Raw genomic sequence first — 24,728 nt, 5'->3', positions numbered from 1 at the left:
GTTAAACCAGGATAAACAATGGAAGCTGGCCACACTGGTCATGTCTTGTTTGGTACCTGGCATGATATTGTGACAGCAGATTGCACATCCTAAATCTCCTTCACTTTGGAGATAAGAGTTCAAATGGACAGTTATAGTTAAGTGGTTTTACAGGTACTACAGCTCACTCATGAGAGGAGATTCTTACCCAAGGCCTGAGGATACAGTGAAGAGCCTCCAACTATTAGGAAGAGGCATGCCATTAAGATGTTATATATAAAATTATCACAACCCTCCAGCCTTGAATCTGACATGACTTTGATTGTTTTTGCTTCTCTTCCTCATTTTAGACAAATTAAAACACTCTTTTTACTACTTACATTTCCCAAATTCTACAGGCAAATCTCATCCTGCTGAAAACTCACAGGCCTCCCTAATCTCCAGGAGATGTTGTGCCTCAAAAGCTCCTTCCCCGTTGAGGTCAGCAGTGATGCTGGTGACAGCTCTGTAAAACACCCTCTGGAGCTCCCCAGCCCACAGAGGACAAGGGCCTGGTTATGCATGGGGGAGGAGAGTTGCCATATGCCAATGCATGAGCAATCTTTGATTCGCGGTCAAAAGCATCCAAAAATTCAGTATGCAGGATTTTGTGCCATATGGAGGAATTGTGATTTGGCCTTTTCCCCAGCTGTATCTCATTAAGCAAAAAAGGAAAGAAAAAAGGGAGGACATTCTTTTCTTCTGTGCAAATCTCTCCCCAGAGTTCATCTTCCTTTGAGGGACAGTTCATTGCTGGTACCTGGAAAACCAAGTCCGAGCAGAAGGGGGCTGTTAGAATCCAGGTGCTTGAGGACAGGGCTCTGTCCAATTCAAGTTTTTTTCTAAATCTTTTATACTTTGAATATGATTTCTTTTAGGGAAGAGAGATAAGTGCTACAGAGAGACAGGACTGGTTCTACAGGGCTGAGAAAGATCAGAGTAGAGAAAGAACCTCATGTTCCATGAAGTCTGCAGGGGTGCATTACAGTAAAGGATGATATTTCTATGTACTGCAGCATTTTGCATTAACAGCAGTTTTGCTTGTGAGCTCTGTGGTCTGTTTTGCTCAATGTGGAAGGTTTGTTTAACCTGAGACTTCACTGGGATTTTGCCCTTCTCTTTTTTTATAGAGACTGACATGGCATTACCATAAGGCAGACTTTAACATGGTTTAATGTTACAGAGACAATACCATGGCTGGTGTCCAACAGGTCACCACATCTGAGTTTCAAAGTTATAAAGACACCCAGACACCTCAGAGCTTCTGTGCTTCTTTCCGATCTTCCTCGACGTAGAAAGATGTGAGGAGGAAAAAGCCTCCTCCAAAGACCCCCACAAAAGCACAGGTGACAAAGCTGTACTGCATGCTCCGGAAACTCCACTGCAGCGACGGGCTGTTCCTGGCCTGGATAGCATTGGAGATCTGGGGAGGGAACAAGGCTGCCATTAATCCAGAATAACACCTCCATCCTCTCCTGCTTTAAACAGACTCTTTGCAGTGTGGGCCTTGCAAAGAATAAAAGAGGCAGACAGGGATGAGAGGCTGCTCCCGAAGTTTGTCAAACCTGGTACCCAGCACAGCTGTACTGCACTGCTCTCCAGCTTCCAAAGGGTCAATAAATCTCATGTTGCTTTACACCTTCAGTGGCAGTCACAAGGGCAGGAAACATATTTTACCATTTCCTAGCCCATCTCCCGATTGCCAGCACAGGATGGGCATTTGGCAGTGACCTTTGGCATTTCTTGATTCTATTCAGTAACTTTCTGCTTCCCTTATTGGCATCCAGGGTATAGAAACAGGGAGTCAAGCAGCAGTACAGGCACAAGCAACAACACTCATAAGACAGGGAAAAGATGGAAATTAATTTAAGACAAGACTGGGGTCTGCTTTTGAGCCAAAAGGCATTTGAGGAATTACAGAGTGACACTGTGAGTAAGTGGGAGGAAGAAAATACCAGGCAGGTGCTTTTTGCACTGGTGGGAGAATGAGGCTGTAAAGGCTATAAATGTTACATATGAATTCTACTTTTGTAGACAGAAGGAAAATCTGATTTCCAGAAACTCAGTAAGATTCAACACTTAACCCAGGAACCTGAAATCTTTCTTAGCATAAACAAAAAGGTAAATGGTGAAAGCAGTCATTTTTATTCCCACATTTGTTCTTGAATGTTAGAATACACTGTGTGACTTGGAATGCATAAATACAAGACTCTTCAACCTTTTCTGGGTTTCTATGATTATTTATGACAGTTTAGGAAGATAAGAGGAAGATCAACTCTAAATGGGTACCTAGGGACTACAGCAAGCATAATGGCCATGATACAAAGCTAATGCATTTAATTTTAAAATGCTTAGTGGAAAAATCTCTGTAGTGCAGAGGGAAGAAAAAGAGAAATTCCCTGATTCTTCAGCCATATTTTAAGCTAAAGGTTTGGCTGAAGTAGGTTAGGAAACACTATCAGGACATGAAAGAAGAAGATTTGGTGTTTAACTAACAGCAGTCATGGGAAGTGTTGGTGTATGGGATCACAGAACATTACAGAGGACAATGTGGGTGCCCAGTACACAGGAACCCACTTGGACACACAGTAATTTTATTCCTGGGTTTATTGCCTCTGTTCTGAGTGAAGTTACAAGGTTACCTGAGATTAATCTCATCTGGATAAGCATTTTTTGTCTTCACTCTCTCAAGAGCTGCTCTTTAAGGTGACTTCTGCAGGCAGGATGCAGCACAAAGCCTCAGTTCTGCTTGTGTCCCAAAGAGGGCAAAGGACAGAGGGCAAGAGGCATGAACAGTTTAATCTTTCAGGTGCTCACAGGGAGAATGAATAAGACATATTTTAGCTTTTGGGGTACCTCCCATTTTTGCATCCCTTCTGAGCCATTTTCCACAGGGATGTTGGTTGTTGTGCTTCCACACACACAGTCAGATATATGTGAGATCAGGAGTTTCCTAACACCAAGGAGCAAAATGGTTTCTTCATTTGCCAAAAAAAGGAAGTCAGCAGGGGTAATCCCTCAGGGAGAGAGGCTCTCTTCTCTGCCAGACAGATTATACAGTTGAGACCCTGGGTTTGACCCAGCTGAGGACAAGGGGAACCTCCTGTGTGGCTGGGCCAGCAGCAGCTGCACAGGTGTAGCTCACTTGGGCATTGCTGGCCCTGTCTAACCCTGACACTGTTAACAGGGGATGAACTTCTTTAAATAAAGTTTCATAAAAGCTACACTTTAAATCACCAACAAAGACTCAATCTCCCATGTCAAGTAAAGCAGAAAACTTAAAATGGGTGCTTTGTTAGCTACTGTGCTTTAAAATAAATGAAGGAAGGAAGTGAGACTAGCAGATATAGTCCACTGGAACTAAAATTAATGAACTGGACAGAGAAAGCAGTATGAGGCTGATTTGCACAGAAGCACTAAGTACTAAGATCAAGTAAATGTAGGAAGGGCAGAGAAATCAGTTTTCAAAGAATGTGGGAATTCAGGGTTAAGGTGATTTGAGACCAGAGATTTAAAGGTCAAGTAGTATCTAAAGACAACCATTGCACCACTTTTGTTTTGATTTTCAAGACACCATTGACTAATTGCAAGATTTCAAACTTCAAGATTTGAACTAAGTCTTGGGTTTTAACACATTGAATTATGAAACTCCTATGAAACTCCTCACAAACTTAGCAGAAAGTGCTTACATCCTATGACACTCTCTCTGCAAAACATGTATGCCTCTAAAAATATAGGAGTCTGTAAATTTCTACACTCTGCATAGAACTACTCACACCTACAAGCAGTGTCATAGGACCAAGTATTTCATGCAAGTAAAAATGTTTAGAAAAATGTCTCTGTGTCCTAGACTCAGGGCCAGCAATTTGAGTAATTTCTGGTTTTGGAGCATGTAGTGCCTATGATTCTGTGAGTGTCTGCTTATCAGTTTCTAGAAGTTTTACCCTAAGGTAAATTCAATAAGGAAAGAATTCACTTACAACCCCAACGAGGTATGGGCTGCCTGCATCTCCCAGCAAATGGCTCACCAAAATCTGCAGGGCGATGGCTGTGGACTGTCGCCTCGGCGTCACCACGTACTGAAACAAAGCACAGCCCACAGGAGAGGGAACATCAACACACAGAACTTCAGGAGTGCCCAGCTGCTTCCAGAATATCCAGAGACATCAACAGAGCAACTTTGATGTATTTCATATTCAAACATTGTTTACAACTTTGTATGAAAAATTTATAGTTAAATACTGTTTACATCTTTGGAGACAGAAAAGTTATTCTGAGGAAAAGAGTACACTGAGTGTTTTGCTGAGGAAAAAAACATTCAAGAAAGGAAGACACAGGAGAAAATCACAGTAAAGTAGCTAAATCATGACTCCCATGTGTCCATACACAGCTCAGAGCAGCTTGTGCAGATCCATTTGGCCATGCAGCCAATAGAAGCCTCCAGCCAGTATCCCTTGCAGTCACAATGACTTGCTAACAAGGATTCAGCACTGACAGTCTCTCAGAAAAATACCTTATGATCTGTGCCAGCAGGCCTGGTCTAGACTGCTGAGGGAAAGGGGGGCACCTGGAACCTGGAGGAGCTGTAGAACATGTGAGCTGAGGCCTTGCAGACCCCTTGAAGACTGAAGGTGAGGACCCAACCTGCCAGGCCCGAAAGTGTCTGGTGATGTTTTGGTGGTATTGACTGTAACTGGGAAGCACCTGAGACACAAGGCACTGTAGTAACAACAGTATCTCACACTGATTTTGTTTTTCAGTGCACACAGTTTAAATAACAAGTTGGAGAGGGAGATGTGGTGCACATCCAGAACATGGCAAAGCATTATGTAAATGAGAACTATTTTGTCAAATGGAATATAGTAGTTTCAGGGTAATAAGAGCTCTATGCCTGTGCTACTGAAGATCAACTCTGCCTGAAGAAGCGTTTAAATAACACATTTATGCAAAAAACATTCACAGTCAGAATGCTTCAGAAGCAATTTCAAACCTTCATACCTCTGTTTTCCAACCACTTGGTTGTATCAGAAACAAAATGCTTAATATTTTCTCACTCCTCTATTCCACAGTTTGGAGGGTTTTCTTGAAACCCACCTAAATGTCCTTAAGTATGTCTCACACACTAATTCATAGAATGATTGGTGTCTTACCAAGGGACAGACTCAAGGTGTATAATCCATACTGTGGCTCTATCACTGCCTTCAAGGAAACATTAACATGCATGATAAGTTGGGTTTAAAACTAAAAAAGACTCTGCTGTCACATGTAATTTAGAGTTTTGGTCCTGCTTATCACATGCTGCAACCAGTTTCAGTAAAGAACCAGAGAACACTGGCAATGCCCCTTTTAGGCACTTGGCCTCAACCTTGGATACACAAATCACTCTTAAACCAGCATTTCTGCACCCAGCAAGAAAGCTTTGAGCAGCTGGGTTAGAACAGACAACCCCCTTCCTTCCTTTGCACACGTGCAGCTAATGCATAACCTGCTCCATTCTTAGTCCCTCCAAAGCAGGTATTCTAAGCATGGATAGAAGATTTCTTTTTCATTAGGACTATTTAGGTAGAGTCCTTCAACAATAGTAAATATTAAAACCAGGGATGCTTTGGAAATCTCTCCAGAGTTACAGAAAACCACTGTGATGTCATGTTGCCACGACACTGCATCCAGTCCCCAGACAGTGTAAGGGCAGAGTTATGTGACATTGGCTGTTCTGAAATCCTTGTCACCCGTGAGATGAGGGAACAATCCAACAGCTCCTTCTCACAAAGGCCAAAGCACCCTATGGCCTCGACTGAGGGTGTGCAGCCCACCCACTCTTTTTTTCTCTCAGAACCTATCTGGACAATGAGCATGCACACTGTGTGAACAGGCTCTCTTGTACAGAGACAAAAAAAACTACAATAGTAAACTCTGAGCTCGGGAAGCAGACCTGGCTATGACAGACTGTACTAGATTGGAGACTGGCAGCTCTTGGCTCTCCAAGGTTTTCATGTCATCTGTCCTAGACTCAAATTTATTTTATGGATAATGACAGGCTATGTTTGAGAAATGCAAATCAAATATTCTTATGCACTTAATATATCATGGGGATTGAAAGCATGAGAAAAGCTAAAGGTACTTTGGCTCTCCCAGTGCCTTGCACCACTTCCTTACTACCTTTATTTAATATCCCCTATCTGCAACAAGAGATGGAACAAAACTGTAACAAGAAAAATATAAGAGAAGGATGGGGTGTTTCCTATAGTTTCAGAGCTCATACAAACTCTGCCTGTGCTATAACTCAGGTTCTTCTGCACAACAGAAACTATACCCAAGAGCTCAAGGCACTGTGGGATTCACTAGGAAAAGAAGAAACACAACAGAGTCCCACAGGGACTCTAAGGAGCCATGGGTCCTGCCTGGCCACAGTGACTGCCCAGGAGCCCACACCATGGCAGGAGTGGAGGTGACATCCTGCACACTCCTCCTCTGAGGAGATCCAGCCCAGGTGCCTGGATGGAAGTGGGTGCTCCAAACAGGTACAGTTTGCAGATCCCTCGTGCTGCCTCTGGAGGTTTCAGAGACCTCCCTGCAGATTCTGCCACAGAGCTGTCAGCTAAAAAAGCAGATGGAACACACAGGCTGGTGAACACTTCTGTACCTCCCAGGGCACTTCCAAAGACAGGGACACATTGGTAGCCTTCCCAAACCCCTCCAGTCCCAGCATCTCCTACAGTATTAGTTGCCAAAACCCTAAAAGACAGAGTTCCATAACCTCACAGATGGCAAATATGTTTCATAAGGAATACTCCAAATACAGCCTCCTGGTAAACCAGCAAGGCAGCTACAGTACTTCTCCACTTGCACATTAGGGCTGTAGTGGTACAGCAGATACCTTTGTGTTTACACTGAATAGGAGGCACAAAGGTGGCTACATGCAATGCTTCTTGATGCACCAGCCACAAAGGGAGGAAATCTTTATCATTCAGTCAGCATCTTCCTTGTCTTCAGCTCCACAGGTCGCAGGAGAAATGAATTCCTAGCTACATTGTCTGGCTAGTAATGCCATGTAGGAAGAAAGAAAAGTAATTTTCATGGCAAAATAAGAACATGCATTAGCAAATCCAGCTACATTATCAGAAATCCTACCAGTTCACATAGGAAATGAGGCAGAAAGAGAAATTACTGCTGTTATCTGTGGCACCCTTCAGTCAATATAACAGCAGTAATACAATGAACTCATGGGGTTTCAACAGGATGAAACACAACTCCCAAGTAAGATTGTTACTGAATGAGCAAATATCAACAAATTCAGCTCAATTCCATCATTTTTCTGATAAAACAATTATTAGCATTTAGAATTCAAGAGATCCAACCCAAAGCACATTTGTGGTAATGAACTTGATGTCTGTTCCCAGGGAACACAACACCACACAGCTCTGCTATGCCAAATTTTTCACCTCCCCACTTGTTGCCAGTTGATACAATATTGCTGCTAACTAACCCCACAATATTCTAAAAGAAATGAAAGTTAGAGATGTTGGTCACCTGGGAGACAAGAACTTCCTTCTCTTCTAGATTCACATGGATCCAGGGTAAGGCAATGATGCTCCCCACAGATTTCCTGTGTGCTGCAATGTGATGCAGCATTCCCTCAGAAAGCTGAGATTGAAGTGATGGAACTGAACAAAAGCTCTGTTTGGATTCAGGAAGGAATTGAAAGAAAGAGCTGATAGCAACCATCTGTCTCACTCTCCTCACCATGTATCACCATGTATACCTTTACCTAACTCAGTGATGTCACCTTCCTCTTTAACAGTGACAGAGGACAGAATTAAAATGCAGATGTAGGAGTTCAAAGAAAAGTCAATTGAGAGACTTAAAAAAGTTGGTGCCTCAACTAATGTAAAAGAATGGCAATGGTATTTATACTTGCTTCTGTTGCAAAAAAACCCCAATTATTTAAAACTAAACTGAAATAGAAGATAAGTAAAACTGACAGTCTGGACCAGTAATAGTTTTTCTGCGCCTGTTTACTGCTGCAATTATCTCATAGGATGATTCTTTCTGACCATTCTGTGAGAGTCAAATAAGAATCAAAACCCTCCTGGCTGCTGGCTGAGATTTTAAGCAAACAGCCAATTGACTAATGCTGACTGCATTATTTACTATTTTATTAAAATTCCAGAGTGCAGAAAACTGACATGTAGAGAGCAGTACCGTGAAAGAGAACATAATGCAGTTAGTGTCAGCAGGACTTTGCTGAAGACCCATGAAATGTAAGTAGTTCCATTCCTTCATCTCAATCAGAATGTAAAGAGAGATTCTTCAGCTATGAAATACCAAGATAAACAGACTGACATCAAGGCAAGGTCAGGCAGTGGAAGGAGAGTTCTGTAGTGCTTCACAGCTGGTCCATTTGGTCACTAGAGTGCTCAGCATTTGAGCACTTTCTCATCCTTTTACACTGTAATAGGGATACTTTCATCTCTGCTCAGCTTGCCCACTACTTGGGTTTAGTTAGCCAGTAGAGATATCAAGCAATTTGTATGTCTGAGCAACTCAGGCCACAGTGCCAGTGACCTCAGGGGTAAGCTGCCAGCTCCTGTGACAGCAAGGGCCAGTGACCTGTGCTCCACTGGAGCCACAGGCTGCAAGGTTTTTTCCCTGTCCTTCTTGTGAACTGCTATTGTGCATCACTGCATGTTGTGCTACACATGAATGCACTCACTGTGGTTCTTAAATGAAAGATTTACTATGACCATGAAGTTTGCAGCAGCAATCTGCAAATAGATTTCAGCCCCCTTAGAATGAAACACTATTACATAAAATGGGAAACACTCATGTGACTTTTGCTTGGGAAGAACCAGTCAGAGATCTCTGTTCTCTCGTCTCTTAACTTTGTACCTTCTCTTAGTTGCCCTGATGGCTTTACACCATTTCCCCGCTTTCAGTGCCACCTGCAGCAGCATTGTGCCTGTACCACACTTGTCTGAACAGTCCCTGTCTCACAGGGAGCTTCCTGCTTGAAATATTAGGGTTACCATCACATCTACAGTTTCTCAGCACAGAGATCCCAAAGTTGAGTTTGGGTCCCTTGTGTGATCTGGTACTCTACTCCTCAGAGAAAAGGGTAGTGTCAATTTAAATATTTTGTCTTATGCTCATGGGTAGCAACAAAAGAATTGCCAATCATATAAATAACTTTGGTATTTAAATCAGCTTCCTGCAGTCTATCAGATATGAGCATTTCTTTGCTTATTGCACTGATAAACCATATTCAACTTGTTCATATTATGGATTATTAAAAAAAAAAAAAGTCATATAAACTACTTGATAAGACTATAATGATCTGTGTAGTTCATCAATCATAGTATCTGCCCCAGGGTTTACACAGACATCTATTAGTGACTGTGGAGCTACAACCTAAATGAAAGGTTGCCAAACTTTATTTAGAGAAAAAACTCAAGTAAAATTACTAACTCTAAAAACCTTTGAAAGTATAAAAAGAAGCTCATCACAGTCTAGACAAACTGTGCTACAAGATGTGTGCTTTTCACATCACTCCTTTCTAAAGAAATTACTGATACAGAATCCAAATGAAATCATGCACTGATGTTCCCTAGCTTGTGGTATCAGTCCTGGAACTCCCAAGAGCCCTTTAAGCATCACTGCTGGCCTGATGCTCTGGCAGTGAGCACCACTTATGGATTGGGCTTACAAGAGCTGAATTCATCTGCACTGTATCCTGAACTAAGGGAACTTGCTAATATTCAGACTATCAACTTTGCCTCGTTGGGATAATCCTTTCAAACCTCAGGAAAACAAACAGAAAACCTGATTATAGACACAAAATGAGCCTGTTTCTGGTGCAGACCATTATCTAGCAGATATCTGACAACACAGAGCTGTACAGAAGCCCAAAATACTATGGGTATGGGCAGCACTATAGAGTACCACGTGCATGAGTTCCATCCAAATCAGGACATCTTCCTGGGATTGTAATAACTTGTATTACTGCCCCACCACACCCTTATTGCCACTGGCATCCTTGCCCAGCAGTACATTGTGGCAATGATTCCAAGCAAAATGCCAACAAGGGGATTCTCTGTGTGAGTTTGTTCATCTGTCCCCAGAAAGCCACCAAGATGCAGGCTTAGGAACAATATTACATTGTCAAAACCTTGAAATAAGGAAATAGTTTTGTGAGCACTTACCAGCAGTATGTCTGTCACAACAGCCCAATTTACAGACAAAAACAGTTCCCCAAATGCAATAAAAATCTGCAAAACAGAAAAAAGCAGTGACTACACCATACCATACTATACTGTACTACACTATACTATACTATACCCTGCATTGCCCTTCTATATTGTGAAGATGAGGCAAGCTCCCTGACTGTGCTTATCTTTGTAAGACTTGTCCTACATACCCATTACTTCTAAATTAAACACCTCTGTCTATTAAACACCTCTGTCTATGCTTACAAACACTAACTTCATCTTAAAGGTAGGGAAAAAAATAAGAGAAGGTGTTTGGGTCACAAATCCTCAGCAGAAGAGCCAAAATAGGAAACATATACCACTCTCCCAAATTAACTGCTATGAACTAGTGAACTCAAGAAGAGAAAAGCAAGATGCATGGAAGAGAAACATTCAGCACAGGTTTACAAAGTGCACAGGTATGCAAATGAAGCCAAGTGAACACTTCTGAGCCAGCACAAGTACTCTTAAGGGCTCCTTCAAGAGAGAGAATTTCCAAAATGGAATGGACTCCAAGGACAGGGAGTCTCATCTCTTGGTGTCCTGTGGGAAATCCCTAATCCATCACAGATGGAGACCCAGCCATGAGGAAAGGGGTAGGGCACTCGAAGAGTTCTTATAGCTGAGGCCTCAGAAAATATTAACCCTTTCAGCCAGCCCTGGACACAGATTGGAGCAGCCTGCCCAGACTGAGCAAGACTTGAGGAAAGCATTAAAGTTACACCACTGAGGTGGAGCAGCGCTAGAAAGCAGAATCTGTTCAGAAACACAGGCCACAAAGTTACATGGCACCTGGCACAATATTATCTACTAATCAGACTGATGGCACATTGTTACAACAGGTGCCAACACTGTGTTTGGTAAGGTCTTGCTCAAGATGTTGTCCCTGGTTGATGAAAAGTGACAAACGCAGATGTTTTTGGAGGGGTTGCTTGCATTCTCCTAAGGAGATCTAGACGACCTAGTAAACTAAGGATATCTACAGATACCCTGTAAGTAATAGATACAGATAATAGACCCAGGATATCCATACATCCTGTGGTTCTTGTCTGTTCTGTTCATTCGTTTACTTCTCCAAGCCAGTTTGGGGGAAAAGACTCCTTGAAACACTGATATACTTAGTATAGACCATTATCTAGACATCTTTTCCTTCACAATGCTTTAGATTAGATATAAGGAAGGAATTCTTCCCTCTGAGGGTGGTGAGGCCCTGGCACACGGTGTCCAAAGCAGCTGTGGCTGCCCCATCCCTGCAAGTGTTCAAGGCCAGGTTAGACAGGGCTTGGAGCAATCTGGTCTAGTGGAAGGCGACCGTGCCTGTGTCAGGGGAGTGGAACTGGATGAGCTTTTAGGTCCTTTCCAAACCCTAATTCTATGATTCTGTGGTTCTATGATTCTAATGAAAGGTATGTTTTGGTAGTTCCAACCAAATATATTGATCCACTCATCCAACACAGACTGGCAAATTAAACTGTTGTTCTCTGCCTTTAATGACAAAAAAATCCCCCGAGGAACACATTATGAGTGGAGCTATGTGGGACTCTGAGGAGGAGAAAAAGACAATGGCTAATTCTTCTGGGCACTTAGATCCCCACTCCTGGACCCAAAAATAATCTTCACATTTTTCTTCATGTGCACACACTCAGACAGGCCAATCCACTTGTGTTTTCTCTTGGTAAAGGTGTTTTTCCATAGGAATATACATTTCTGAGGAGTCAGAAGGAAAACCTCTTTGAACAAGCATTATTCTTAGAAGTAAAAAAAAAAAACCAAAAACATGCAAAAGTGCCCTTTTGCAGAGAACTGTTGATTACTGTAATTTACTTTACTTTACTTTACATGCTAATCATGGTGATTTTGGCTGTGGAGTCACAGAAAAAATGCACAGGAGTCTTTCCCCAGCTGTTACCAGATTACAGTTGAAATAGGGTTTACATTCAGTTCCCTCTTACAGGGATTTTTTTGTCATTCCTAGTAAGTTTCTGTTTTCCCTTTTACTGAGAATGGAATTTAAGTGATTTATACTTCAGTTTGTATTGCCAAAAGCTTGACTTTGAAGATCAGCTAGTGATCTGGGGCTTTGAAGGTGAAGGCTAAATTATTCTTAGCAAGAACAGTGTGTATTGTACAGTCCCAACTACACCAACCTTTAGGTATTCAGAGATCAAAAATAAATAAGAATACTAAATGAGGCACAAAGCATTAAAAATTAACATAAGATTGAGACTTGCTTTAACTAGATTTTTGCATAAGGGACATGTTCCAACACAGCTAAATGCATAGTTACTATTCTCTTCAGTGTGGGCACTCTGCAGGACCTCAGGCCCAGTTTTTGGGCTCTTCTGCCCAGTGTGGCTCTCACAGGACACACCTCAGCTGTGGGAGCATCAGAGCCCACAGCTTACCTGGGTACCTTTTCACAAGTCACTGAAACCTCTTAATGGTCCAGAAGCCTGCAGAGAATTCTGCAAAAACCCACCCCTCGCTGCCTCCTCCTCCCCCTTCCCATTCTCCCTAGGATACCAAAAGACATTCTGCAAATTGTCACTTACAAAAGTGGAAAGGATATTTGTCTGGGCCACCATCAGAGCTATGTAGAGGCACAGGGCAGAAATGAACATGCTTGAGGCACAGATCAGAGGATCAGCTTTGTTGTTTATCTTCCTTAAACGTCTTGCAGCTTCTGCCCCAGCAATAATACCCACGATTCCTGTCCCAATGGTGATGCCTCCAAATATTAGGCTGGTGACAAAGCAAAGGATTCAGCTGAGCATAGTAAAACTGAACGGTGAAAAAATAAATGGTGTTATCTTGTACCTGTAGTTTCAGAGGAGTCTTTAATAGAGAAGCTGACTTTTATTCCACTTGATGTGACCCTCCCACTCCTTCTAAATGGATGTGAACCCAAGCCACAGCTGAAGCCATGGCCTTGTGATGGTGGCTGTATCCCCTGGAGAAGATATTTTCAGATTTACAGAGCAGGTGTTATGCACCCAGGCTCAGGGAGGGCTCTGCTCAGTACAATCTGGCTTGGACATGCTGTGATTTAGAGGAGACACAGTCATGGTGGTTACCCTGTGAATCAATCTACCCAGTCATCCCTGAAACACAGATGGAGTAACCCTGTATCACAATCTGCTGCCTTGGAAGAGATCCTAGCACGTGGAATGATACACATCTAAATTACAACCCTCTGGTTAGCACAGCTGAGATGAGTCACTTCTCTGACTATGGGAAACACCTACCACTTCCCAGAGAGTTCACAGAATACTGAATAGGTAAGTACTGCCAGGTCCACATAGCATTTTCTGAACACAGAGTTTCCAGTACCATTCAGCTTTGTGTGTCTGCAAATGCAAATGTGTTCTTCAGGAACCACAAGTTCATATTTTAAAAGAACATGTCTGAATAGTTTAGAAGATTCAGCTTCCAAAGGGACTTGCATGTGTGCTTTTGTCTCTGTCCCAGTGAGACCCCCCCACCAAAGAAAAAGCACAAGATCAGCCACTGTATCATAATTCTCTGAAGGCAAGCAGGGACAGGATCAATGTATTCCGAGCACAAGTGTTTCTGAATATTTTAGAGTGCTACACGGTAAGTTCTGCACATTTTCCAGAGCTTTTCCTAACTGCAAAGCAAAGTAACCAGCTGGGACATGATCTGTTCCTTTAAACTACAGAACATCCACTTCTTAATTTCTTTCTGGCTGATTAGGAAGAACTCGATAATTCTACAAGAAAAAAAAAGGTATTGCTATGTAAGATAAACTTTAAGAAAATTTGTACTCTCCCTGAAAGTTTTTCAGGATTCTGAGCTATCACTGACTATAGCTTGATAGTGACATTATAGATTGTCACTTGACAGAATTATCTCAGACATCTGTTCAAGAGAGGCAAGTTCCAAGGTAACATTAGTTGATTGAAGCATTCATGGAATTGTGTTTAGAATATCCATATGTTGTAAACTGTAGCTGAAATAAACCTGCAGCTTAAATAAGAGAATTGCCAAAATTAAATCCAAGCACAGTTCAGTTGACAGGGCGTAGGAAAGTACAGAAGCCTAGTATTGGGGAAAGGCTCCTATGGGATCCTTTAGGGTCTGAGAATGCTCACTTATCTCTCTGATCTGTTTGAAATTGTTGGCACAAAGACCTGAACAAAAACTTCACACTGCCTATTTATCTACCTTGAAAGGATTGAGACTTGAATCAGTTGTGGTGCCATTTGAGTCTGTGTTTTCAAGGAGTCTAAGTGACACAGTCCTGATCCTTAAACAAAGTCTGAAACTGCTGAACAGCCAGAGGGGAAAACATCTTTAAAGTATCCCTGGGCAGGTCTAGTAATGTGCAGCTCAGTTCCTCCAGCACCACCAGGTCTGACATAGAAGTTTATATACTGTTTCTTTACATCCCCTCGGAATAACAGTCCAAAACCAGCCTTATGCTGCTCCTTGGCATAAACCTTATGAGCTTATGCCAAGGTTATATTTAAAGCATCCTATAAGAAGCAGTACATGAGGTTAAACTATCAGATGCTCTGTTTCACTTCCCTGAAGACCACGTCTGCTCTAACAACACTACTGTGGAATAATAATTCAGAAATGGATTAGAAAACAAACTAGAGGTCAACACCTTCAACTTAACAAAAGAAGTACTTAAACTGCATCTGTGAATAGATACAGCCAAACATCTTAAGCTGTTCAGCTTCCCTCATCTGCCTACCCTGAGCCAGACTCCTGTGTTTCACCCCCTTCCCAGTACTGTTCTTTGATAAGTAATGTGCCACTGGTGGCATCCATGGAAGCACAATTCATTTCCCATTGAAGGATTTTGGGATGACTCTTCAATCCATCTGGTTTTGCTACAATTCAGAAATCACTTCTGAGTTACCTCAGTTATTCCATTGCATAAAACCAGAAAAATCCCACCAGCAGAGGATACATCCAAGGTGTGATTATTGCTTTTCCCTTTAATTGTCTTTACCTGGAAAGGCCATGCAGTAAGCACTTAGTTCTTTGAAATCCATTACAAAAGCAGAAACTGAAACAAGACTTTGGATATCTCTGGGAGAAAGGGATACTTGTATGGAGGCCACTGCCAGGAGTCAGTCACTGTTACTGAGAGAAGCTGTGAGGACTCAAGAGGAACACTGAATACATATTGGTGTTCTGGAAAACACACTGTGAAAAAAAACTTCTCTTCCTCAATGGGTAAAAAGGATCCACAAAAAGGTGTGTTATGATTACTTCAAAGTGTTCTGCTAGTGTAAATTCCCCTTCTTGTACAATATTTGATATTGTTCATGAATCTTCATTGGCCTGGACATGCTCTGTAAGCAGAGCTCTGCTGGCAGCTATTCACAATTTCCTGTGATGATATGATACTACATCAAAATCATCAAGCTTACTTCAAACTGGGAGCCACAATGAACTCACCAACATGGCACAGATTATAAAAACAGAATAAGAAGAAGATAATATGCAAGTTACTAAAACACAGGATTTAAATATACTTAAATGGGTATTTAAATAACTTGGGGTGCACAGTCATTTGTTAACTAAAAACTCCTTGCTAAAGCTACTCCTTTTCCCCCACAACTGTTACTATTACTGCTTCTTCCCACTTTACTTAAATAGGGCTGGCAGCATCTTTCCAGTTAACTGAGTGATTATAAACAAACAAACAAACAAAGGGGAGTGTCCCAGATACCTGGGAGGCAATTAAACATTCACACCCGATTCACAAGAAGTGCTGGGTCACATCCTCCCCTCCCCTTTGGAACCCATCTGGGATTGAGCACCGTGCAGTGTTTCCAGGTGTGCTCCCACAGGCACAGCTCACCTGTTAGAGGAATTGCACGAGTCTTGGAGGCATGGTGGGACAAGGCCCTGGACAACCTGAGCTCTGTACAGAAACAGTGGCATCCACATTCCCAGGGCTCCAGTGACAAAGGCCATGGCAGTCAGACCCAGTGAGGAACAGACAAAACTACAGCTGAAAGTAAAAAAAAAAAAAAAAAAAAAAAAACAACTGAGAGATATTAGAAAGAATGGTGTGTGAGGAAAAAGGGAAAACCTACCTGCAACACCCAGGATTTCAAGCAATAACAAAATAACCAAACAATACAAGACATCTTGTAATCAAAATCCACTCCCTTGAATATCTGAACTCTGATCAGACTTTATTATGAAATTAAACAATAAAGTACTAATTAGAGCAAAGGGTATGACCTACTGATTTAATGTTAAATCCAGGTCTCTTGCAGATTTCATGCCAACTTCTGCCAAAACAATTGCTGTGAGTTTTTTGATAGCAGAAGTATAACAATAGAGAGTGAGCAAGAATTTAATGGCTTAGTACATAAAGGAAAGGTTTCAATGTTCAAGTCTAAATGCCTCAGGTTTTAAGCTGTTTCTGTAACCAGTATGAGAGCAATGGCTGGGTCTGGGCTGGGCTGAAGCACTCCTTAACTCTACCTGAGTGAGTAAAATAGACTCAATCTCCACAGCAAGTTTAAGACAAAAGGAGAAGCATTTCTGAAAACTGTCCAAACATTGTCTCCTTCCTGCCCTATTCTAGGAGAAAATTAATTTTTTGCTGGACTCTTTGTCATTAATAGTTCAGGAGAAAGCCCCCTTTGAGGTCAATAGGGATGTATGAATTCTAAAGACTGCTGCAAATGATCAGGTGACCACCAAACTAGAGGATTTGTTATGAACCTAATTCTCCATTTCCTAAAGATAAAGTGCTCTTGGACTTCATTAAAGGTGGAACCACATAGGTTTTTTTGGTGGTATGTCTTTATGCTTTGGAAAACAAGGAAAAGAAAATGGGAATCAATTACTAAAGGAAAAGAAAATTAAAATATGTTTTTTTTTGCACTGGAACATCTCTGTACGAAAGCAACTTTGGAGATAGTCTAGTTGTTGAAATGTCAGAAAGATTAATTTTTGATTCAGGAAGATTTAGTTTTTTATTCACTTCAGGATGTAGTGCCAACAAGTTGTGATCCTAGAAAACCGATCTCTACTGTACCTGCTGCTCAGGATGTAAAGAGGATGCAGGTTTAGCGGGCAGTTAGAAAAGTGGATCGTCTAGAAGAGCACTCCAAAGACAAACGACGTCCCAGGAAAGCAAGGCTCTGAACACAAGCGCTGGGTCGGGCAAGCAGCGTGCGGGCAGCGGCGGCAGCGCGGAGCGGGTCTGGCGCAGCTGCACAGCGGCACCTGCTGTTCCCAAAGCTGCTCCAGCCCCGATCTTACTCCGCCCTGCACGTCAGCTGCATCTTTACGTTTTGTGTGGTTAAAAGGAAGATGTCATCTGCCAGCCACAGCTCAGCCCATCAAAACACATGGATAATACTTTATAAACCATATGGGGGTCCCACAAACTCTGACCTCATGCACAGCATCCTCCCAAATACCTGAGACATGCTAATCCAACCTTCCTCAGGTGCTAAGAATTATATATAAATTTACACCAGAAAATGATGCACTTTTACCAATCTAGTTTCTGTAGGGAAGGGAAAAAATAGTATAAAGTAGAGCTTTGGATTCAAAAAGGAGCAAACTGCCATCATAACTTTGCCCCCTTACCCCTCCTCAAAATGAGAGGATAGAAGAAGCAAAGAAATTTTTTATCTCTTTTGCAGCATTCCTGTAAAAAAAAGTGGAAGAACGATTTTTACTAATGGTGTTTCCATCCTCTTGCATACAGCATGTGGCTCAAAGGAGCAAAATGGGACTCAATGGACATATTTCTTATAATGGAATGGTGACTCCTCAACAGAGGGAGCCTTTGTAGCTCAAACCACTTACTTCTTGACAAGTGATCCCACATCTTGACACCAAGTAGTCTTGGTGGTTCTGTGCACATCTGGCTTCTCATCTGCTCTTCCTCTCATGCCAGAGATGCTCAGTGCTCTGTGTGCTGCTGTCCTTCTCTGGATCTTGTGAGGGACCAGTAGAATCAGGAGAAGCAGTGCCAGTCCTCCCATGCAAGGAGTTACCTGTAGACACAGGTTGGTTAGATCAAAGATACCTGTTTTCTTATAGTGGGAACTCCACAGCAATTCCAATTGCATTAGAATCACTATCAGAAAATTGCAGATATGTTCAGAAATAGATGTGTGCTGGTTTAGGCCATATTTGTAAAGAAAAAGAGTGACTTTGGTGACTTTGAAAAAAGATAATAGATCCTCCCTCCCCATCATACAGATACCTGATCGCTCCTCCCTCTGATAAAAAAAAAAAAAAAAAAAAAAAAGTGAAGAAAGAAAACTATACTGTAGTATTCTAGCCACAAACACAAGAATCACTGATGCAGTCACCAATAACATCAGTGTTACTCCAGTAAATATTCTGCCTCACTCACCTGCTTATTATGTATATAAAGAAGTTGTTCCCAACAGCATTCCAGAAAACTGGTGCTACCAGTATAATGAGCATTTTACCTTCAAATTCCTCTGTTTGAGGAGGTCTTGGTGCAGTGACAACCATTCCAAATGTGCCTTCAGGTAAGAGGAACATCAGCACCTGCCCTGGCTGCTGTACAATTTCACCCACACCTATTAGAGCTAGGCAGCAATCTGCTATTTGACCTGCAGGAAAACTTCTCCTAAACACCATGTTTCTGACCTGTCAGAGGGTAGGAATTCCTCCCACTGCTCACTTTAACACAATGAACATAAAGAATCCAAACCCGAGTGATGATTTTGATGTTATGGTGAATGAAAGTGAGTGACTCACCCTGAATGCCCAGTGCCAGTCACCTGTGCTTTTTGCCATGCCAGCTGCCAGCATATAACCACAGCCACTGCAAAACCAGAAAAGAATGGTCAGTAAGCACCAATGAATTTTGGATGGCTGAAATGACATGTCTTGCCAGCCAAGGAGAACACATAGAAGTGTTCTGTCATAGTTTTCCAAAGGGATAAACAGAAATGACCCTCGTGGCCTGTGCTAGTCTGCTTGCCAGCCAGTATTAAAAAGAAACTAACCTCCTCAGAGCAGACTTGAGATGATGACAGTGATGTCCCAGATTCCCCTTAGTAAACATATTCTGTAGGATGACACTGCAAACCCGGATCAAAGAGCCCATAAAACATTTTATTACCTACTCTCTTCTGTGCTAGCCAAAGGAATTACGCCCTGCAGGAATATCTTGAGTTCTAATCTGCCTTCTGGACCCAGCCTTGGCTGCCTGCTCTGATACAGAGTATGACTCTAAATTATTTGAAAAGTCCTTCTCCACCTTTTCTTCAGACACAATGTCAATTTAACTAAAAGAGGAGAGGGAAGTACTAGTTCTTCCTTGGGAGACATTTAATGGAGGGTTCTTGGAAAATCTGTCTAATAAACTAATATCTTAAAGCTTTTGTCTTCTAAAACACAGAAATAAATTACATATTCTCATGCACTTTCATGCATTCTCATATTTATTTTAGAATTGATTCAATATTTTATTCAAAGCCAGGTTTTCCAGAGTCTAGACTCTCCCTAAAAATGTTTGGGGGAAAAAGTGAATTTTTCCCAAGGTAAGTAGAGAAATACACCTAATCAGCTCTATTCAAACTTGCCAAGGAAGTGACAAATCCCTTTCTAAGAGCCAAGAAGAAATACATCAAAATAAATCTGATTAGGGCTCAAGGGATATTGAATTGCAGGTGTGGTCAGACAGAATTTCCAAAGGCCACTGCAAGAAAGCCAACCTTCCCACTGGAATGAAGATGTAGAAGATAGATAAAGCTGTGGTCCTTCTTCCTTCCTCAAACAGGTCTGCAATGATGGTAGGTGCTATAGTGGAGTAACTGGCAGAGCCAATGCCAACCAATCCTCGTGAAAGAACAAATATCCTGTAATGCTGCAGAGAAAAGACATATTATAATCAAAAAAAGTCCATGCAAGAAAGAAAGCTTACTGTTAAGGAGGGGCATTTTAGTAGATGAAATCTACCAGAGGAAATCAGAATTCCACTGCCTTTTGCCTGTGTCTGTATTCCCACACCTGTTCCCCTCACATCTCAGTGCTTGGCTTTCTCCTTCTTCACAGCAGTGACTTCTCAGAGTGACACCCAGAGGGAATTTCAGGACAGGGTGGATAGAGCACATGTATCCAACAAGCTGAGACACTGTAAGGTCATAAACAAAAAACATTCTGGACAAAAATAAAACCCCATCTATCCCAACAATAATGTGTGGGTTCTCTATTGCCTAGGCTGGACTTCAGAGTCCTATAAGGCATTCCTGCATGGAGGATATTTAGGCCTGGCTTAAGGCTCGGGAAATGAGTGGTCACTGATGCTTTTCCAAATGTGATTAGAAAAGGACTCTATCAAGTCCTGCAAGATGGATGCAGGTTATTTTCATAGCACCCTCTAAAAAAGCAACCTACCGACTCAGTGATGAATGAGCTCCCCAAGGTCACACCAGACCAGAAGAAAATACCAGCTCCAAGGATGATCTTCCTGTTGTAGCGATCTCCGAGGTATCCAAAGATGGGGGCAGCCAGCATGTAACACAAGGTGAAGACTGAAAATCCAACAATGAACAAAGACAATATTTATCTAATTATTTCTGTCATATGTACTGCTCAGCCCTCAGATAAACTCAGGTCATTTTTAGGGGAGGGCTTTAAGGCAGGCTGAGTTTCTAGGACTAGGAGGAGGATTGATATTTAGAAAAAGACAAATGCGTACTCAAAATACCTATACAACATAAAATGTATGGGAATTGAATTGATGTGAATTGAATTAAACAATGTGAATGTATGTGAATAACTCAACTTCTGTATTTCTTGAGAAACCCTTCATCTTTTGTGATTCACATACTGTGGGATTTTTGAAGGACTTTCAGTTTTGCATTATAGTCAGCCTGCCCACAAGTGGAAGTGAGCAATACCACATACAAGGAGGAACTAGAAGAGCTAAGCAACTGGACTCTATTTTAGGAGCAGACCATCGAGGGGCAAGACAAAGTCAGCTCTCTGAACTGAGGAGATTTTATTACCTGTCTGCAGTAGACCTGTCTTCCCATCGCTGAGCCCGAAGTATTTTTGTATATCCAACAGGATCCCTGCAACAGAGGCAGACATTGAATGTTATCAAAGCACCCTACTCAATCCTTGTAACTGCCAACCCAAAAACAGGGCTTGCAACAACTGCAGCACATTTAGATTTTCGTTTAGATGTAAGCCATTACTCTCCCACAAGCACAAGATGCACAGAGAATTGAAAATTCTTATCACTATAGATAAAATTAATGATCTTCCACTATAAGGGTCATAGGAGAGTCAGTTTAACCACTGTTTCAACCACTCATGTTCTGCTTCTTTGGCACCTAAGAACAGGAAAAATTTAGAGATCAACGTTTAATGGACACAATGTAGAACAAAACAGTGGATGTTCAGACAAAAAGGTCGTTTTCTTCTCTATACCATGCCAGACCTGCAGAACTTCTATCTCACCTATCTTGTATTTCCGATTTACACCGCTGAAAACCTACTGAAAATAGAAGATAGTGCTTTGAAAAAGCATACCTGTACTCCAGTTTTGAAAGATATCAATTAAAAAAGACATTCACTCCTCATGCCACTTCAATTTTGTCAAAATAGATAGTCATAACATTGTTAAGAGGATGAAACCACCACCACTTAAGAGAACAAGTTCTGTGTAATTTGCCTGCTGTGCTCACAGGAGCTCATCTTCAGCTAAAGGGAGTGGGTGAGGTCAGCAAGAGGCACCCCTTCTCCCACACAGTGTTTTACATGTGCCATGCACTACACTGCTCCAGCCACTTAAAAGCACTGTGGGACCAACTAATTTAAAGCTAAATCCATGTTCTCCCACAGTCCCCGTGGCTGCAGCATCAGTCCACTCACTATTTACTGACATCACTTCAAGTCACTGTAGACCAAAACTCAGCCAAACAACAGCTCCAGTGGTTTACAGATATTTCTCAGTGACTCTTGAACATATTTTACATTTGGGTGTTTCCTAATGGTTTAAAAAGTTTGAACAAGAGATATAATTCAAATATTTTGCATCATTAAAACAGGACAATCAAGTATATCCTTCCTTTCTGGCAGCCAGTGATCAATGCACAGAAATGCTGTATTAGAGGAATTCAGGTTTGGTCTCGTGGAGTATTTAGAACAAATCACAGCTAACAAGACTTGAACAGAACCACAACTTCATCTCAAACTAACATTCACACTGAGCACCATTCAAATGTCATCCCCTCCACATAACTAAAATAACCGACCCTGCCAGTTCCTGGCAAATTAAAAAGCATTGATTTGAACAGTTTGGTGCACAGAAAAGAGGGGAAAGGTCTGTATGGTCACTAGTTTCAACAAACTCAAGTCAGTAGACAATTAAGGGGAAGAGCTTGTTTTCTGTGATACGAACACTGTCAAAGGCTGAGAGCAAAACTATCCGGAAACCACAACTTTGTAACTGCTGCCAGTTTACTTCTGAGCAGATACACACACCTCCCCTTCCTCCCTTTCCTGTCAGCTGATAGCTAACAACGTGGTCGTACACTTGGACAGCCAAACTCAAACGCACTGTTGCAAGAATTCTGCAGTGGCACTGAATTCCAGCAGGTGAACAGTCAGTATATTGCTGTGGCATAAACTGCAGCTTACAGACTCCCCCATGGCCCAGGAGCCATAGAACCAAGTAAAAAGTGGTTTAGTCATAGTGTAATTAAAGGAAGTGTTTCAAAGGCATGGGCACTATCCCCACCTCTGCTCTTGAATTCTTGCATGTCCCTGAAGGTTCCTCACTCACAAGAGCAAGTTGGGAGAATTTTAAGCTCTTAACTGCTTCAGATGCACCTGAATAGTTCAAATCCTGGAATGAGCCAAATGGCTTCTTAATCTTAACCCTCCAAGGGGATACCCTTCTAACATCCAAGTTCTTTCTTGAAGATATCTTCATCCTCTTCTGTCCTGTGCCCTTCTCCAAGGAAAGTTACTTGACAACAGAACAGTTACACACAAGGTTTTCACTCATAGCCTTGCATGCACTCCTACTGCACTCCTATTTTGCTTCCTTCCCTCTTGTGTTGTTAAAAAGTACTCAAAAAAACCAAGCTCAAACTCTTTAACCCACTACACTCTCCATTTTTAAAGATACTGACTGAATGTCTCAAATTTTTGAATGGTCGAAGTAGCAAAATAATTATTTTGTGTACTGTAACTAGGTATAAATTCCAAATTCAATAATCCATCCTTTGGGTTTTTTCAAGGTTTGAAACATTTCTGTTTCCCAGGCCACTCAGAAGTAAAATATAGCAAGCTAACAACAAGTGTTTCCCCTATTTTCTAAATCAGATTCCTGGAAGCATGGGAGATGCTTAAGAGTAGTACTAAATAGAAGAATTTACACAGACCACAGTTTCTATGGGAGAAAACCCCCATTGTTTCCCTCCAGGTTACTAAAAGCAACTCTTGGTTGTTTTCAGCTAGGGAAAAAAAAGAATTCATAAATATTTTGGAGGAGGGATATTATTTATTAGACAAGAACTCATAACTTGGGTGAGGGAAGGCTGAAGGAAGTGGGTCTCTATTCTTTTTCCACAATCATGTTCAACTCTCAATTGCAGAAATCACACGACTGCCAGCAGCCCACAAAGAAGTTAAGCCTCCCCTAAGCAAACTAACATGGATAACAAAGTTATCACAGAGATCACATAGTTTTTGAACTTGTAATGGAGGGAATAGCATCAGTATTCTTCAGATAAAGGAATAATATATAGAATCTACTAGATGCAAAGGAGTTCTTGTAAATTGCTGCATACAGAAAAGAGAACTCCTTAGCCACACCTTGGTAGAATTCAACCGCAAAAATAGACCAGTTGCCCTGTATGCTAAAGTCTGTTTATAAGACACCTAGATTTTAAACTATTATCTTATTTTTAAAAGCATTCTACTAAGTATTAATATCTAATAAATTCCTCCTAGATATTTCCAGATTTATAATCGGAAGTTTCATTAAGACTATGCTCAACAAGGTAAAGCAGATAAATGAGAAAAAGCAAAAAGACATAAAGCATATCCTTACTTTAGAAACATTTGTAGAGCTGTTAAGAACTTAAATTTCTTTTTCTTTAGAAGAGGAAAATGGGTTCTCACCTGGCACAATGAACCAATCAATGAAATTCACTAAATTCCCAAAGCACAGCACGGCAACTACCAGGCAATCCCTCTTTGCTGGATTGTTCCTTGGCACAGACACTGATGGACATTGTGTCCCATCTGCTGCAGCAGCTCCATAATCCTCTCCCTCAAACAGTGGCTGGAGCAGCAAGCTTGTGTCTTCATGTTCACAGGGGGTTTGCATGTTTCCAGTGCAGACACTCAGCAGGGGTGATGAAGCATTTCCTCACACAAAATTGTTGTGTTGGGGCTATGAGGAACTTCAATCACTACGGTCATTTCCGGACTGAAGCACAGCCACTAAGAACT

At 41.6% G+C, this 24,728-nt stretch overlaps 1 protein-coding gene across 2 annotated transcripts; it reads right to left on the bottom strand.

Annotated features, from left to right (window-relative positions):
- Nucleotides 1-665: 665 nt before the first annotated feature.
- Nucleotides 666-24,728, bottom strand: LOC100217562 (SPNS lysolipid transporter 3, sphingosine-1-phosphate (putative)). Of its 2 annotated transcripts, XM_002192197.7 has the most exons (12): nt 24,396-24,728; nt 21,266-21,331; nt 20,652-20,788; nt 19,970-20,121; nt 19,008-19,074; nt 18,078-18,268; nt 16,102-16,254; nt 12,815-13,004; nt 10,218-10,283; nt 3,999-4,097; nt 1,273-1,441; nt 666-778 (listed from the first exon to the last, which is right to left on the bottom strand). In XM_002192197.7, the coding sequence occupies exons 1-11, from the start codon at nt 24,601-24,603 to the stop codon at nt 1,274-1,276; spliced, it is 1,497 nt and encodes a 498-aa protein (XP_002192233.5). In that variant the 5' UTR covers nt 24,604-24,728; the 3' UTR covers nt 666-778; nt 1,273. The 2 variants fall into 2 exon arrangements, with proteins under 2 accessions (XP_002192233.5, XP_072772834.1); XM_072916733.1 differs by lacking the exon at nt 666-778 and having other exon boundaries at nt 1,175-1,441.

This window comes from Taeniopygia guttata, chromosome 19 (assembly GCF_048771995.1).
Source record: "Taeniopygia guttata chromosome 19, bTaeGut7.mat, whole genome shotgun sequence".
In the NCBI taxonomy this organism is placed as follows: Eukaryota; Metazoa; Chordata; class Aves; order Passeriformes; family Estrildidae; genus Taeniopygia; species Taeniopygia guttata.
The sequence above is the reverse complement of the archived record's forward strand: the minus strand, read 5'-3'. Positions and strand labels throughout refer to the sequence as shown.

Excerpts from the sequence above, each read along its gene's own strand:
- LOC100217562 (XM_002192197.7), bottom strand. The coding sequence starts at position 24,603 with ATGCAAACCCCCTGTGAACATGAAGACACAAGCTTGCTGCTCCAGCCA. Across the intron at positions 16,255-18,077 it reads GTGGGATCACTTGTCAAGAA|CTGTAGTTTTGTCTGTTCCT; the intron begins GTAAGTGGTTTG and ends TTTTACTTTCAG. Across the intron at positions 4,098-10,217 it reads TTGTGACAGACATACTGCTG|TACGTGGTGACGCCGAGGCG; the intron begins GTAAGTGCTCAC and ends GCTTTGTTTCAG.